The 17,883-nt window shown below is 42.5% G+C and overlaps 1 protein-coding gene across 1 annotated transcript in view; it reads left to right on the top strand.

Annotated features, from left to right (window-relative positions):
- The window catches only part of LOC147111592 (protein diaphanous homolog 3-like), a 1,088,834-nt gene extending 1,071,771 nt beyond the window's left edge, over positions 1-17,063 (top strand). Inside the window, exon 29 of the mRNA XM_085998659.1 lies at positions 14,903-17,063. Coding sequence (XP_085854785.1) covers positions 14,903-15,162 — 260 coding nt within the window. The 3' untranslated portion in view covers positions 15,163-17,063. The remainder of the gene's footprint in view (positions 1-14,902) is intronic.
- The last annotated feature ends 820 nt before the right edge of the window (positions 17,064-17,883 follow it).

The following is a 17,883-nucleotide window of genomic DNA, read 5'->3' as shown; positions in this document are numbered from 1 at the left end:
CATCTGTTCTGAGCTGATGGCTTTCTGCTCACCAGATGTTTTTGCACAACCTTGGGTGTTAACCCTTACATGCTGCTTCTAGCAGTACAAAATAACAAGTTTAAGAATTAAGCACAGACAAAAAATATACACTTTTGCCACAACCAGCTAATTTGTTTTGGCTGTGGGATGGGTGTTGGCCAGGACACCAGGATTATGTGATCTAAGTTGTGTGGCTAAGCCAAAATGGTTGTAAAACCTGGGGTGCTAGAAATTGACTAATTACAGAAAAAGAATTGGGTCATGGCGCTGTTTGCCCATTGCAAGAAATAAGCTTTGATGTATTGGTTAAGGTTTTTGTTAGAATCAACTGAATTCTCATAATTATAAGCATCCAATCTTTTAACAAGCCCTGAAGATTTATTATGGGGGACACACATCCTGGTATTTATGCCAGGATGCACTGCCCAGGACCTGACCCTGCCAAAATTAACAGGATATGGGGGGTACCTTGATTTCCATGCTGATAGCAGACACTCGCACCACTAAGGCCGTTCCTAGAGCACCGATACTAATGAGCCTGCAAATTGTAGAAAGACGGTGGCCAACTGAGGGAGGGGTGTCAAGCCCCCCCAGCACCTTGTAAAGAATTAAACATTGCCCCCTTCAGGGGTCCTGCCCATGAACCCAGCCAGGGCACCCAGGTGGAGACTACTTCCATCCTTTGTCAGTCATCCTATACTGGGTGCCTCTGAGGGACAGAGATGTGGGAAATCCCTATGCTGGGTGTCCGCACCCCTACCAAGGCCCCACAGGGCTTCCACATAAGGCCAAAACCTAGGGTATACAGGTTCCAGCCTGATTTCCAGCTCTTCTATGGTGCTCCTACCAGAGTTGCAGTGTGAGGGGCATTTTTAAGCAAAGAAAGATGCAGGCTACTTAGTTGAGACTTGAGGAAGAGAGATGGAGAGACTGATACAACCATTTTAACTGATTAGCATCAGCTCTTGTTTAGTTTTATTTAAGGTCGGGGGAAGATAATTTTCAAAGACCTACATCTTTTTAAAGATTTGAGTCTACTCTGATGTGAACAAATACTCAGATATTGTGACATATCTTAGTTATCCTCTATTTAGTCTGCATAGGAAGAAATATCTGTAACTGGGGAAGCATGCTGAGGCATATTTTATGTTTTATGAGAAAACATGTTTTGAATGCAAGTACATATGCGTTCATAGATCTTGGCCAGCTCATCATTCTCTGCTGTGCAAATCTTTGATCTGGCACTGGTTTCAGAACACACTCAAATGATTCTTCGCTAATAGCTAGATGAAATGCAGTTTGAACCTTAAAGCACAAGTACTTAACTGTGTGTTGTCACTGGAGTTAATATTCTCAAAGAAAATACAAGAATACTGTTTTGCATATTGATGTAATGCCACAATACCATTAATTTACTTAATATATGAAAAGTAGCACTTGTATAAAATTCCAGAGGCATCTATTGGTGACAAATTGAAATACAGATTGCTGTTTTCCCACATTTCATGGGTAGTTAAATCAGATTCATGGGTTTAGTAAAATAGCAACAAACTCTTCTAAGATGCAGCATTTAGTGTATGTGACCTTTATCATGCTCGCTGTGCTATTATCAGCTTGCACTTTCAGCAACTTTGTGGGCAAAGTTTTTGAGCTGAATGGTGCACAGCCAAGTCTAACTAACAGCAGACACCGTTAGATTCCCTGTTACAGCAAAATCTGGCCTCATATCTCCACTAACTTTGAAGTTGGCTGATGCTACCACTGCAGGAAACAGAGGGTCTAATTGAAATTCAAAAGTCGCAGCCCAATGAAGTCATGGGTGCCGTAACGTGATTTTCGCAACGAGTCGGGGAGGCCGGCCCTGTGTCAGTTCCGCCAGAGAAAACTGACTGGAGGCACCGACTCGCCAGAAGAAGCAAAAAATTACATTATTGCAAAATCCTTGTTGTGTAGGAGTGTTCCCTCTAGGTCCTTGGGTCTCCACAGTTCCAGACTTGCCTCTGCCTCTCCATGCTGCTGTGGGCTTCCAAAGCCACTGTACTCACCTTTCCTGCCCTGCTTAGGTCATTAAACCGCTTTCAGCATTGAATTCAGGAGCGTGGCACCACACTCCTGCTGCTGATCTCATGAGCAACCTCCAGCCGCGCCTTTTTGAATTCACTGGCAGGCTTCTTCCTCCCGTCCGTAGGGAACAGTATCTCCCTGTGGGCTCTTGCAACCCCCAGCAGCACATCCAGAGAGGCATCACTAAAGTGAGGTGCAGACTTTGAACTGTGAAACACCATTCTGACAGTTGTAGGATTCACAAAATTCCCATATCTCCCAAGTTATTAATAAGGGACCCCGAAGGACAAGTTATTAACAAGGGTACCCTAAAAGGAAATGGCTTTTGGACTTCATGGCAAGACCTGCAAGGTCAAAGCAGGACCCTGCAAACAGCATGTCAAGTTCAAAGCTCAAAACTTGACATGCCTAGGCCTGTGGAAGACAGCTTGATTTGTGATTTCAAACCAGACAGCTAAAGGAGACAGAACACGCATTCTTCCCTTTAAAACAAATCAACCCAGGAAACGACTTAATCTTGCACAAACTTAAAGCCATCAAGACTATGCATATATAAATCGCTTGCAGTTTAAACTGGCTACCAAGCCAGGAAAATACCGATTTACATTATGCATAACCAACACCGAGACATTAAAGACCATTTAGCAACGGGACAACCACCCAAAAATCAGTTAAGGTGAACGACTGTAATCACCTTAAACGAGCCTGCCAAAATTAGACAAAGAAATAACCCTGATTTGGCGCGCAGATAACAAACTCAAAAGGAGTATAATTGCAGGTCCATCGGTAACCAAGGGGCATTGGGGAAAAACAGGCACACGCTCGGGTGCAGGGTTACTCAAAACTCAAAGAAGCAGACGGAACATCACGGCGAGGAGGCACGGTGGGGCAGGCTCGACCAAAGACGACTAGGCCGCAATCGCAGCCTTACACGAAGACCGACCATGAGCACCGCGGTAACAAAGGGCCGGGTAAACCATACCTTCAGATCATTACCACTACACAGGTAATGATCTAGGCCACCGCGACCGAGCCGACACCGAAGACCGCCAGCCGAACCCCAACCACAACAAAACCTCGACCACCAGAATAACAAAACCCAAAGTTTTCCACTCTACAAGCTAAAGTACCCAACAAAGACTTTACTCCCTATTTCTAACGGAGAAAAGAAGGTACTCACCCAGACAAATCCATAACCGCACCCTTACCACATCTGCGGACTCAACCCAACTGAAGAATCTTCGCAGATTCTGAGACTGGGACCATGTGGCGACGGCAGGTCCCAAAGGATACAAAGAGCGAACCCCAAAACGCAACTGGCTTAATTGACAGGATTCGAACTGTCAAGAAATCCATATTGGTGAGCATAATCCCTGGCTCTTGTAATGCAATTTAGTTAGGTATTAGGGGTGGGACAAGGGTAGGAGGATTATTAATGTGATTTTCCTTCGTTGTGCCGTGTGTTCCCCATTCTTAATTAAGTGTACTTTTGTATGCCTGTAATCACTCCAGTAATTTAAGTATGTAATTTTAAGTGTGACTCTAAATAAAATACAGTTTTCTTGCACCAAACCAGTTGTCTACTCCAATTCTGTTTCGCCGCCTGTACCTAAGTCCGGTGTCTAGAACCCAGGGGTGTGGGAGCAATTCGAACCACTCAAAACCAGTCAGGGGCAAAGATCACTGCACACACCACCCCCTACACAGTTCCTTGTGTTGTACTCCCAACTGTAGAATCCATCAAATCCGTCAGCAAGTAAAAATTCCCCCCAATATGTCTCAATCTGCACTAACTCATGCATGCAGAGGAGTGGAGAAGTTTATAATGGAATTATAGATATTTTTAGTGATATTTATCACAGCATGTTACATTTTCTGGGTTTTAACTTTATTTTGTAAATAGCTGAAAAATCACACATAAACATCCTTTCACAATTCTCAAAATCACATGGACTCAAGGGAATAAATTAGATTCTCCTCCTCCAACCACATCTACATGTTTTTGGGACCCCTGTCACTTTTGAGTTTCAAGATCCAATTTTCCTTGCCATCATATCCAGAAGTGGCTGGTTAGGCAATGAATCCCAGTAAAGTGCCTGTAAATTATACTGTTTAATTTGACGAATCTACTGGAATTTTTTGAGGATGTAACTAGTAAAATAGATAAGGGAGAACCAGTGGATGTGGTGCATTTGGACAGTCAGAAGGCTTTCGATAAGGTCCCACATAAGAGATTAGCGTGTAAAGTTAAGGCACATGGGATTGGGGGCAAGGTATTGACTTGGATAGAGAACTGGTTGGCAGACAGAAAGCAAAGAGTTGGAATAAACGGGTCTTTTTCCGAGTGGCAGGCAGTGACTTGTGGGGTACCGCAGGGATCGGTCCTTGGACCCCAGCTATTCACAATATATATTAATGATCTAGACAAGGGAACTAGATGTAATATCTCCAAATTTGCAGATGACACAAAGCTGGGTGGATGTGTGCGCCAAAAAACTCCAGGATGATTTGGACAGGTTGGGTGATTGGGCAGAAGCATGCCAGATGCAATAGAACGTGGATAAATGTGAGGTTATCCACTTTGGTGTCAAAAACAGGAAGGCAGATTATTATCTGAATGGCAATAGATTGGGAGAAGGGGAAAGTGCAACTTGACCTGGGTGTCCTTGTGCACCAGTCGCTGAAGGTAAGCATGCAGGTGCAGCAGGCGGTTAAGAAGGCAAATGGTATGTTGGCCTTCATAGAGAGAGGGTTTGAGTACAAGAACAAGGATGTCTTGCTACAGTTGTACAGGGCCTTGGTGAGACCACACCTTGAGTATTGTGTGCAGTTTTGGTTGCCTTATCTGAGGAAGGATGTTCTTGCCATGGAAGGAGCTCAGCGAAGATTCACCAGGCTGATACCTGGGATGGCAGGAATGACGTATGAGGAGAGATTGGGTCGATTGGGCTTGTACTCACTGGAGTTTAGAAGAATGAGAGGGGATCTCATTGAAACTTATAAAATTCTGGCAGGACTGGACAGACTAGATGCAGGGAGGATGTTCCCGATGGTAGGGGAATCCAGAACCAGGGGTCACAGTCTAAGGATAAGGGGTAGGCCTTTTAGGACAGAAATGAGGAGGAATTTCTTCACCCAGAGAGTGGTGAACCTGTGGAATTCTCTACCACAGAAGGCAGTAGAGGCCAATTCATTAAATATATTCAAGAAGGAGTTGGATATATTTCTTAAGGCTAAAGGGATCAAGGGATATGGGGAGAAAGCAGGTACCGGGTACTGAACTTGGATGATCAGCCATGATCGCATTGAATGGCGGAGCAGGCTCGAGGGGCCGAATGGCCTACTCCTGCTCCTATCTCCTATGTTAATTACAGAAGCAATCTAAAGGTGTTTCTGAATTATGCTTGAGATATTACATTATATAAAGCCATCTTATTGTTATTGTATTGCATCACCTTGAATGTTTTCAGGATAATTGTAGTGGACCATGAATGTATTCAAAGCATTTTCTGGTGTTGAATGTTGTAAAAATAGATGCATAATTCAGTTAAGTAAAAAGGTGCCATTTAGGCTGAATGTTAACTACTTAAATATTCCTGTGTGAATGTATTGCAACAGCAACATTTAAGAGATTCACACTAATAACTACTTCTAAATTGACCTGTCATACATGATAATTTAATAGATTACCATAAAATCTTGCCTAGTCCATCGGAACAGCACATTTTAGAGCATAGCAGAGAAAAGGAGATATCTGCATAATATTGATCAATTTTAAGATATTTTGTAAACCTAGGGAAAAGGAAAGCTGGATAAGTACATGAGGGAGAAAGGAACAGAAGGATATGTTGATAGGGTGAGATGAAGTAAATAGAGTGGGCGAAGGCTCGTGTGGAGCATAAATACCACTCTTCCCTGACACAAAGGGTGAACTATGCCCTTACAGCAGCAGTAAGAAGCTGGCTATTATGTTCTAAAAGTTTATACTAACTAGCTTCTTTATCTTAGCTGGGGAAGGTGAGCTAATGTTCAAAAAGTGAGTAAATTTTGTCTTTATTGTTTTTCAAAACTGAGGAACATAGAAAATTGAGGGCGTGAAATTCTGTGATTGGGGTAATTCTACAGTAGGATGTTGGATCTTGATAGATGCATGAGCAGGCATCAGGAAAGAGGATGGCATTATGAAGACTGACTCTAGCCATGCTGTTTGTGCTGGATCCTAGATCTAACTACCCACCAATCAGTGGGAGGGCAGACCTGATGGTATCCATTAGATCGTGCAGACCCTGAGAGATGGCAATGCAAAACTCTTGGAAGCCAGTTGTCATTGTTCTCTCGAAATGATCACCCAAGGTCTAAAGTCCATTGTTCAAAGCATCTATTTTGAATTTAGCGACTGGCCTGGGGAGCCTCTCTGTTGGGGGGCAGTGGATGCTTGCTTGAGATGGCGCTGCATTGTGCCAAATCCATTTTGGATATTCACACAGAGTATGGCATTGAACTCTGCTGCTACCCCTCTCGGTTGCCCCAGGCTTGATTCGTCTCAGCCTATGGCTACTCTCTGTGCCTCTTCTGGCATTCTGTGAAGGGCCCTTCGAGTTACCTGCCTTCTTATGAGCAGCAACCCCTATACTATACTCCCTCAACCTCTCCCATATATACACTTCTCCCCATCTTCTTGGCCAACTCCTTGTCCTAGCAATCTCCTGTGGCTTCTCTTCTCCCATGGTCTGATCACCAATCACTTCCTTATATCTCTCATAACCCATATCCCCCTAACCCCTTTCAACCTTACTCTTTTTTGTGTCTTCCCCCCCCCCCCATGCCACTTACAACTGCACTTTCAAACTCCCAACTGTTTAGCCTCTCCAAAAACCACAATACTTTTGCAGCCATCCATTTGCTCAACCACTCCTCCATCTCAACCTTTGATACCCTTGTCCCCTGCAAACCTTTACTGTCTCCCATCCTGGTCATTCCCCTTGGTATGGCCCCCATCATTGTTTCCTCAAGGGATGCAGACTTGAGCAGACCTGGTGCGCATCTGCTTTAGCTATCCATCACCGGATCTGGCCAGACTACATCAAGCGCTATTGGACCTCACCTTTCTTCTGCCAAAACCACCCAGTGCTCCCGGATGATCCTGGACACCAAAGAAAATCCCTGGGTTCGGATCTTCACTACCAGCTGTCTCCTTAAACTCCATTCCAGGGGTCCAGTGGAGGTGCATAGTGGCTTTAACATTGCACAGCAGTGGATCCGATATATCAGCAGAGAAACTAGCGGTCTGTAAAGGGATCGCTGGTGACCGGTCCATAAAAGGGCCCTAAACCTCTTTATTCTTTTATTTTTGTGGAGCCAGGAGAGCTCCTTTTAGCTCCACAAAAATAAGGTAGCCCGCACCCAGCCCGTGATCACCTCCCTCCCCCCAGCCCAGCGGTTGGCCCAGTGTAGGGATTTTCTGCCTTCCCACAGCAGCCAACCTGCAATGGAGCACCTGTTTGATGCCCGCAGCTCACCGGCTACATTTAAATAAGGCTCAAACCTAAATATGGTTTGGGCCTCCAAACGATGGCTTTGGGCAGCTTCTTTGCCAAGGTCACGCCTGTCAAAGGGATGTCTGAGGTGCCTACCAGTTTTCCTCTGCTGGTCACCCATTTTTCAGACAAGGAATGGGCAGTCAGCATTTGAAAATCACCTCTATAGTGTAAATCTAGAATCGGAGCCTCGCGTGATTGGGAGAGAGACAGTGCAAGATACCCTGACGGAGGCAGTCTCACAGCATTGTGGTTAGACACTGCTTGGAGTATAACTACAGTGTGGTGTAATAAGTGACCAGGTGCTGCCTTCGGCCTTCTGCCTTCTGCCTTCTGAACACCTTTTTAAACCTACCTGGTGTCAATTTAAATGTTTAGACAATGCAGATGCTGCCGCTTATGCTCTCTAAACTGCTAAAAGAGTTAAATGCAATCACGCATGCACAGAGCTCTCTCTGGGGCTAAAGAACCCGAGTTCCAACCAGCAGCGTAAATATAGTAATGTCTGGCTGTAATTGTAACCAGCTACTAGTCAGAGACCAGTAGCTGCAGTGCAAATGCAATACATAACTTTGTAAATGTTGTATCTCCTGTACTTAAAGGCTTCCTTTTTAAAATAAAATTGTCTTAGACCTCACACATCCCATTTGCCTGTCTGTTAGAATGCATTAAGAACACAGTTTGGGTTTTTCTTGAAACAATATGATCTCTTCTCACATAAGTTTCTTGAAATAAAGGTAAGCACACCAGGAAGCATCAGTATTGATCGTCTCTCTAAAAACATATTGCACTTTAACACTCTGCACTTAAAATCTAACTTGTCACCTCAGTAATTTAAAACTGTCAAATGTGATAAAACATTTTCTCTCATTGGGCTATTGCACTTTTTCAATATTAGATTATACCTGATCAGACATGCTGTGCCAATAAACATAAATGTCAACAAATTAAACACTTTATTCAAAATCAGACAAACGTGCACTCTCCTTAGACATAGAATTGATTATTGGAAATAAATGCATTAGACCTTTGTGTGAGGTGCTAAGTTTCTGTTATGCTTAAAATGACAAGTACTGGAAGAAAATACGGCCTAAAAATTCAGTATCACCACGTTGGGGGCGCTACAGCCGGGTGTTCGCTAAATTTAGCGCCCGGCGCAACCTTCGCCGAAATTGAGTTGCATCACCCCAAGAGGTTGCTGCTGCGCTAAAGCAGGCGATGCACAACTATCACAAGGCGCTAAGCCGGCGAGCTGAGGCGCTAACACCGAAGGCGGGCGCAGCGCAGGTGCAGCGAGTTTCTGAATGAAGGCAGACATGCTGGCGCCGGTCAGCTCTTAAAGGGGGAGGGTCGACTTGTTTGGCTGCCATGCCCTGCACACTGCAGCCCTGAAGCAAGGCCTGACCATTGCTGGTTCATCAGTTCTACGCCCTGGACCATGGGGAAGCCTGCTATTCTTGCAAATCCCATTGCACGCTCTTGCTGCTTGTCCAGAGTCATGGGGAAGTAGATGTACTGACGTCTCCTTCTGAAAAGGGCATTGGTTACCTGGCGGATGCAGCAATGTACCGCAAACTGGGAGATGTTGGCAATGTCCCCAGTAGCGGATTGGAAGGAGCCAGTGGCATAGAAGTTGAGCGCCACCGTCACCTTCACTGCCACAGACAGAGACGTCCTGCTCCTCAGCTGTGGCTGCAGATCTCTACAAAGCAGGTGGCAGATCTCAGTGACCACCTCCCTTCTGAATCGCAGCCTCCGAACACACTGCTCCTCTGACATGTTCAGATATGAGAACTGCTGGTGGTATACCCTGGGTGGGTAAGGCCTCCTGTGCCGACGCCTGTTGGCCCTTCTCCGTCTGGCCATGACTGGCACTCTCTCACGGCGTCTCTGAGCCCTTTGAATGCAATGCAGAAAGCCAACGTTTCCACCCATTGCAGCCCCCATTATATGTGGCGACTCAAGGCTATGGCACTGAAAGTTAAATCCAAGTGCAAAGCTCTGGCCTGAAGTCAGAAGTACCCGTGCGAGTGCTGAGTCAAAGCAGAAAGCTCTCTGCCTTTGTCTCTGTCTAAATATCCATCTCTCACACAGAAGGATTGGCACAAAATGGCTGCCACTTCGAATACAGGAGGAGTCCCCTTTAAATAGCGCGCCCCGCAGCGACTGGGAACCGTTCCCCTTTACCAGTCGCTGGGGGTGCCAGGCGCAAAGAAGGGCGGCGCCACTGAAGTTCCAGTTCGGGGCGCACTAAGGGCGTTGCACCATGAAATGACATCACGATCTGCGTGCGCAGCCGAGCGGGCGCTGCGGTTTTGCGCCGCCGCTAAATCTTGAGTGAAGTTCGCGAGAGGCCCAGGTCGCGCCGCTAGCCGCTTAGCACCCCACTTCTCCTCCTCCTAAGGCGCTAGCGGCTGGCGCTAACAACTGAATTTCTAGGCCTACATGTTTTAGATTCGTACTAAAACAGTCAAATTTTCTGCAGTTAAAAAAAGGAAAATGTCTGGCTTTTCATTTGGCGAAGACATTTAAAAAAAATTGTCCATATCCTTCGTTCTCTCCTTTAGGTTTCGCACCCAGATTGTGCTCTATTTCCTGACCGAAAGGGTGAGCCAGTCTGCTCCGAGGGTACCAACAGTGGCACAAAAGAACCTGTCGCTGAGAAGTACACAAGGGCCAGAATTACTTACCCTTTCATGTTGTTTTTATTTTCTTTCTCTCTCTTCCTTTCTGTGGGGAAGTTACTGCCACCTCTCTAAATGACTCCGTCCAGATCATGAAATCACTATGTAGGAAATTTTTTAACATTAAAAAAAATTAATTCATGGGGCGTCGCTGGCAATGCCAGCATTTATTGCCGCTGCAGTCTGTGTGGTGAGGGTACTCCCAGTGCTGTTGGGGAAGCAGTTCCAGGATTTTGACCCAGCAACGATGAAGGAACAATGATATACTTCCAAGTAGGGATGGTGTGTGACTTGGAGGGGAACTTGGAGATGGTGGTGTTCCCATACGCCTGATGCCCTTGTCCTTCTAAGTGGTAGAGGTGCTGCCGAAGAAGTCTTGGCGAGTTGCTGCAGTGCATCTTGTAGATGGTACACACTGCAGCCACGGTACACCGGTGGTGGAGGGAGTGAACGTTTAAGGTGGTGGATGGGGTGCCAATCAAGCGGGCTGCTTTGTCCTGGATGGTGTCGAGCTGCTTGAGTGTTGTTGGAGCTGCACTCATCCAGGCAAGTGGAGAATATTCCATCACACTCGTTACTTGTGCCTTGTAGATGGTGGAAAGGCTTTGGGGAGTCAGGAGGTGAGACACACGTCACAAAATACCTAGCCTGCTCTTGTTGCCACAGTATTTATGTGTCTAGTCCAGTTAAGTTTCTGGTCAATGGTGACCCCCAGGATGTTGATGGTGGGGGATTCGGCGATGGTAATGCCGTTGAATGTCAAGGGACGGTGGTTAGACTCTCGCTTGTTGGAGATAGTCATTGCCTGGCAGTTCTGTGGCGCCAATGTTACCTGCCACTTATCAGCCCAAGCCTGAATGCCGTCCAGGCCTTGTTGCACGTGGGCATGGACTGCAAACACTAATCCGTTTACATTGGCAGCTGCGTCTTGTGTTTATTTTGTTCTCCTGATCTTTTAACTGCTTCTCCGTCAAGATCTTTCATGGTGGGGTCTAAGCATGTGAATTGTTTGCTAGTTCTGTGTTGCTCATCAGAATGCATTAGACTCTTGCCTACGTGCTATTTGTGAGCCAACTGAGACAAATAATAGATAGAGGGCCAGATGTTAGTGAGTGGATATAGAGAATAATATTTCCTAACAGCTACTTGTGCAACTCTGTTGCTCATTAGATATTCTTCAGACCGTACTCACAAATGCCCTGCATGTGTTTCCCTTCGGTTCACATCGCACACGTATTTAATTTACATGTTTACTTAATTCTTCAAATGCCCGAATGAAACTGATGTTTTATCAAATAATAATTTTTAATGTTAAGGAAGCGGAGCTGAAGTATCATCATTCTCCAAGCATTAAAAAAAATTGCATACCAAGATTAAAAAGCTCCTGGGTGGGTCCAGTTGACCAGTCAGAGTGCTTGTTAAAATTGGCTTCACACCAGGTTGGAAGTGTTCACCAATCTGGTGTGAAGTCCAAGCGGTATGACAATACTTTCTGGAGCAGATCTCTTGTGCCTTGGCTTCAACGCACTCAGGAGGCAAATCACAAACCTGATTTCCAAGTCACACTAATGCTTTCACACTGATGCATATCCAAAACTGCTGTGCCTCAGTGCAAAAGCAGTAGTAAAATAACCTCTCTTGGCCTTAGTTACAGGCATCATTATCTTTATCTATTGTACATTAAAAATCTTACATCTGTGCACACTGCCTGTCAACTTTTTCAGCTATCAATTCCTATATCCACATTTGCAACTGCCTATTGATAAAAACACATAATCTGCCTGCTAATGCAAGTTGGTTGCTCATGACAACTATATTTACAAAATGTTACTGTGATATAGGGTGTAATATTACTGTCAAGATCATAATATCACATCCCTCCATTCTATTTGTTGCTTCAAGTTCCCTCACTTTATTTCTAATCTATCAAGGATGCTTTTATACTACAACTTTGGTGATTTCCATGTGGCACCAATGGCAAAGTTGTAATGTAAATCTGGAGATGGAATTTCATCTGATTCTGTGGGTTTATTTTTATTTAGTCCTTTTCTATATACTTATTACTTATGTATAGGTTTCAGCTATGCTTCACCGCACTGTTAAACATATGATGGCAGCCATTAAAATGTTAACTGCAATGTCACATTCTGATCTATTCTTTTGAAAATGCAGGTGTCTGTAGATTTCAACTCCTCTGATGTCATAAGCTTCTCCCAAAAATATCAGATCACAGAGAAACTGCCCTTCTCAAAACAATGTTGAAATTGATTGATGCAAACTAAATTTATCATTAAAAAAAAGTTATCAACAAAATAGGCATTACAGCTTTTAAAGGACCTATCGTTTTAATGTTTCACACTAAAGTACAGCAATTTACAAGGACTAGAATCCGGTGATTACTTACAGTAGATTTAAAATGCCTTATTGTAATTGTCGCATGATGTTTAAATGATCAAAAATATCTTTCTATAATGAAGTTTTTTTGGCTGTCTGTCAAACTTTGGTGAAATTCTTTGCAAATTACCAGTGAAATGAGGCCCCTGTAGAGCTGAAAAACCTAGAAGCTGCCAAAATGGTTCAGTGATTTAATGTCGGTGTCCCACAGCTTCAGATGTAATCAGCAGATGCTCCAGTATTAACATAAATGTTTTTCTAACCTCAGCTGTCGGAGAGAAATAAAAGCTTCCTATCTGTTTCTGATCAAATTCGTTTTGCTTGCTTTTGCATAATTAACGTCCCTTGATGATACCTAACCTTTCCTTCTAATATCGAATGTTGGTCTCGGCAAAATCCATGCCAGTCTGAACAATCAGCAGACAGTATGTGAAGAGAAATTGAAATAGATTTTACACAATCTCCTCATTTCTAATAATTAGCATTCTGTGCATGAATTGCAGAAGCGAACGACATACTGTTATTTTTCTTCCTCCACCACATGCAATGTGCCATTTCATAAGGTCATTTCTGTTATTTCTTTCTGCTAATATTTTATTGCTTGAAAAATTACATTATTCTGATTCAGTTCTGAGCAAATCTTGAGATGAAGAATTGTGGAGTTCTGCAATTAAATAATCTTCAGAATGCCAAACGGAAGCCTTCATTTGAAAAATGCCTACACAAGGTCCAGCTGGCTACTTTACATTGGCATTTTGCAGTGTCAATATCAATACCTCAATGCTTTCAATATTTTGTTTTTTTCTACAAAACTAATTAGCGTAAATTCAATGGAAGGCACCTCGAGAGAACACAAGATGAACAAACTGATAATAAATGTTCAAAAACATGGATATGTAAACTTTAATATATTACTGTGTGCAGATAGGTCATCTGGAACACTTGTTGTGTTTCCTTCCTGCCTGAATACACTGTAGTAAATGCAGTGGTGGGCTATATTGAGGTTGTGGGTGGAGGTATGCTACAATATACTGACAGACAGCAATACATCACAATCCAATATATCATGTCACCCCCTACTGGCTAATGCTGTTTCTCAAAAACAGGTTCTAAAATACTGATAGCCAGCAAAGCCACTAGGTTTTGGAAAAAGCATTTATTTTCTTGCCTCTGGTCTAAAGGTGATCATACTACAGAGGTTTGCTGAGATTGTCCAAGCTACTGTGTAAAGTACTCATCCATCACTGTGAGCCCCCTGGTCATGAAATGACAGTGCAGTAAATATCTTCAGCAGAAGCCTTTTAAAGTACAAGCTGTTTTCTGTAGGAATTTTCAGCTTTCACATAAAACACACAGTCATGAGTGACTGCTTCTGTTCCAAAGTCATTACTGTTTGGATGATAGAACATCTTTCAGAGAATAACCAAAAACTTTAAATGTCATGTCAAGTTTGTTGAGGCTGTTTTCAGGCTATGCTCAAGGTTACATGAATATGGAGTGTCCCTTTTTATAGTTGAAGATGTGGGAGAGGATAATTCATAATGTTTGCTAGATGTCTGCAACCCGGCTGATAAAATTTCTATCTCTTGCTCCTATGGAAAGTCAATCAGCCAAAGCCATTTAATCATTGACTACTACAGAAAGTGTGATAAGTCAAGATCACTGTCACTTATTAGTAACATGCTGCAAAGATATCAGATAGATAGAAAATAGATAATGTTTGAAAATTAAATTGTGCTTTTGCTGTACCTCTAAGCCTTTAAGATTCTGAGATAAATCTCAAAACTCTCCAGTTTGTAAACAAAAAAGTTTTGTTGTATTAATGGTAGTTGGTGCGCTCACTTTTTTATTGTGCTCATCCCACCTGCCTTACTCAACATGTAAATGCTAATCAGTTTATTAAAGATGCACTCTCTTACGCTGGCATCATTCTCCCTGGAGCTGAATTTGCTGAGAGGAAAAACGTGATTTCTAAATTGAGACCATTGGGTTTATGCTATCAAGCTTCTGCTTATCTGGTGATATTTATGTGCCTTTGTGCATGATTGACATTTCCTGTAGTTTCTATCACCTTTACAGTTTCCAGCTCTGCTACCTGCGTACTGTTTGCTCCACATTTCTGTACTTTGCATAGTTTTTTGTTTAAGCCTGTTCAACTCTTCTGTAATTTAATTTCCCTTTATTTTTTTTTCCCCACTGCAGAAAATCAAAAGGCACAACTGGAAAGGTCACGTTCTCGTCAGAATATCCACTTAAACGCAACAAGAATTCCAATTGCCAAGGAGTTCAGTTATGAAGCAGAGGCTCATTCATCTACTACAAGGAGTAAAGCTGTCAGGAAAAGGGAGGGACATGCTGTTTTAGACATCAGGGAGAAGGAGATGGGAGCTGTTATTTCCAACGCTAAGGGTGATGCTGTTCCTGAAGTAGAAGCACTACTGGCAAGGTTACGTGCTCTATAGACCATAGGTTAACGTTGAGATCTAACTATACCGAAAAGCTGCAGAAATGTTAAAGTCACTGTAAAGATAACTTAATGGCTAGAAACAGATACAAATTCCCAAACTATTGGTATAGGCACTTTGTAAATTGAGATAAACCTGTGACGACAAAACATGAGGTTAAGGCACAGAAGCTATTTCTTAGTACTAGTAAAGCAAAGCAGCAGGAATCCTGTTTCTGCCTTGGGTGCTTGCATTTATTTGCCCTATTTACATGGGAAATCTACTGATTCAAATTGACTTCCATCTTCCTTGCTGTTTACACAATACTTTATCCCTAAATCAGGTTATGCATCAAATGTTTTCAATTTGCAATGTGACACATGCAGTGCATTTGCAGAAAATTAGCAGGGCTTCAAATCAGACCATTTGTACAAACACTTCTCAAATAATTTTTATATTTAATAATTTTTAAATCAGTAGTACAAATTAAAATTTTAATTCAACTGCAACAGTGAATTATTCACCAATGCATTTTGATTCATAACAGGTGCAAATTAGATATGGAACTAACTTCGTGTCTGCCATGTGAACAGGGTTATTTTTGTTATTAATTACTTGCTGCTATCTTGATTCACAATGGAAGATAGCTTTTGTTTTTAACAACACTGAACCAAGCATATACCAATAGAAACTCAGTGCAAAATTCACCTTACTTTCTTACCAACCTATCACAATTATAATTCTCTAAAACATGTACTGCAGTAGGATGTATGCTTACCAAATATTGCACAGTAGAAAACTGCTTATGTACCAAAGAATATTATAATCTGCTTAAATTGTATTTAAAACATAAACCGCATATATTATCTGTAGAACTATGCAGTTTTCCCTAAAATGTTTGTGTATGTACATATACATTCTTTATATTCATTGTTTTCATATGATTGTTGAAGCAGAGTTTTATTTTTGCAATGCTTTTATCCTCTGAGTGATATATATATATATATATATATATATATATATATATATTGAAGCAATTCTAGTCAGATACAATGGAAGATGTTGCTTACCATCATTGTGTAAAAGTTTTTGGCATCAATTATAACTTAATGTATAATATGTACAAGGTAATTTGTTGCCCCTATTTTCTGACTATTCTATCCTTTGTGTTGTATCTGAACATGCAGACTAATTTCCTATTATTTCTCCTCTTCTCGTGCCCTTTGTGATTTTGTATCACAAGTGCATTGTTCTTCATTGCATGTGGGTTGTTCATCCCTCCTTGTATTGTCAACTCACCTTGATTTGTGCACCATCCACTTTTTAAGAGCAGCGGTGATGGGAAATGTACCTTATATATGCTATACAAAGTAATTGATGATCAAGAAATGCATAGCAGACAGGTAAAGAAGTCCTTTGTTGGCTTTGGGCTGGTTTGCGAGCAAATGGTATACCAGAACTAATATGGGACCACATACGTATCTGTAATTCAGTCTGGCCATCCATTATCCTACATGTAAACATTGCAAGCAAATCAATTCATAACCCAAATCGGTTTCAAAATATTAGTGTGTTATGTGGGAAATTATGCAATTCTTTCTGTGATGGGCATTGCAAACAAATGACTTCACAAGGAAATTTAATATTTGCAAATTATCTAAACACTCCTTGCTGCAATACATTCACAAATGTATTAGTAAGTTCCCATGTATGACATTTGTATCTGTATCACTGTAGAACAGACTTATTTACAGGACCTAAAGTCATAAGTGTATTTTTTTTGTTATTATGCCTGCTGTTCTGATTTCCTGTCTCTCAATTCTTAGAAGTGATGATTAGTAGATAATTCAGTGGAATAAGGGGCAAGGCACATTATGTAGGGTTGAAATGTTTCTAGAATAAAAACAAACTATACAGAACATTTTATTTGTTCCTTTTTTACAGTGCGATAGCAACAGTGATTAGAAAGAAATATTAACTAGATTGGTTCCTGTTCCAGTTATTCAATTATTGAGTTATATTAAGTACCAGTTATGTAATAATTTAGTTCCCGTGTCCACTTCTGGTAAATCAAGCTTGATATTTGCAGTGGTATTAGACTGCTTCAGCCAAGTATTAATAGCAAACAAAATCATGTTTAGAACCAGTGCATTTAAATTAAAAAAGTTAATGGGCTAAAAATTGTGTTAGGCCCGAAAACGGGTGCAGAGATCGCAATGCACGATCGGCCCGCTCCCATTCAAAGTAATGCAAGAGGCACACGGCAATCAGGCTGCCTGCTAATTACCATGATTGATGCGTACAGCCCAGTGCTGAGTGGCTAAGCACTCAGCAGGGGGTTGACGAACATGCGAGGCCAGCTCTATTTAAAGCTAGCCTCCACTTTTAAAGGCAGTCTGCATCTCTTAAGGTGAGGTGCATTCTGCTGCTGTTGGAAGTGCTTGTCAAAGCAACTGTCACTCAGTAATGGCTCAACAGGGCTGAGGAAAGGCAGCAACGCAGCACTAGAGACCTTAGTGCAGGGGTAGAATGGAGGAGACATTCCTCTACCCACAGGCAGCCAGGAGGCCCTACAGACTCAAAGTAAGAAGGCTGTGGGAGCAGTTAGCTGAAGCGGTCATTGCCAGTAGTCTTGCCCCGAGGACCTGAATCCAGTACCGAAAGTAGTTCAATGACCTCACACGAGTTTTCAAGGTCAGTGAATGCATCTTCAAAAGCGGTTTCCCCACCAACTGCACC

This window comes from Somniosus microcephalus, chromosome 10, assembly GCF_052327205.1.
Source record: "Somniosus microcephalus isolate GS21.2 chromosome 10, FLI_Smic_1.0, whole genome shotgun sequence".
NCBI classification, from domain to species: Eukaryota; Metazoa; Chordata; class Chondrichthyes; order Squaliformes; family Somniosidae; genus Somniosus; species Somniosus microcephalus.
The sequence above is the reverse complement of the archived record's forward strand: the minus strand, read 5'-3'. Positions and strand labels throughout refer to the sequence as shown.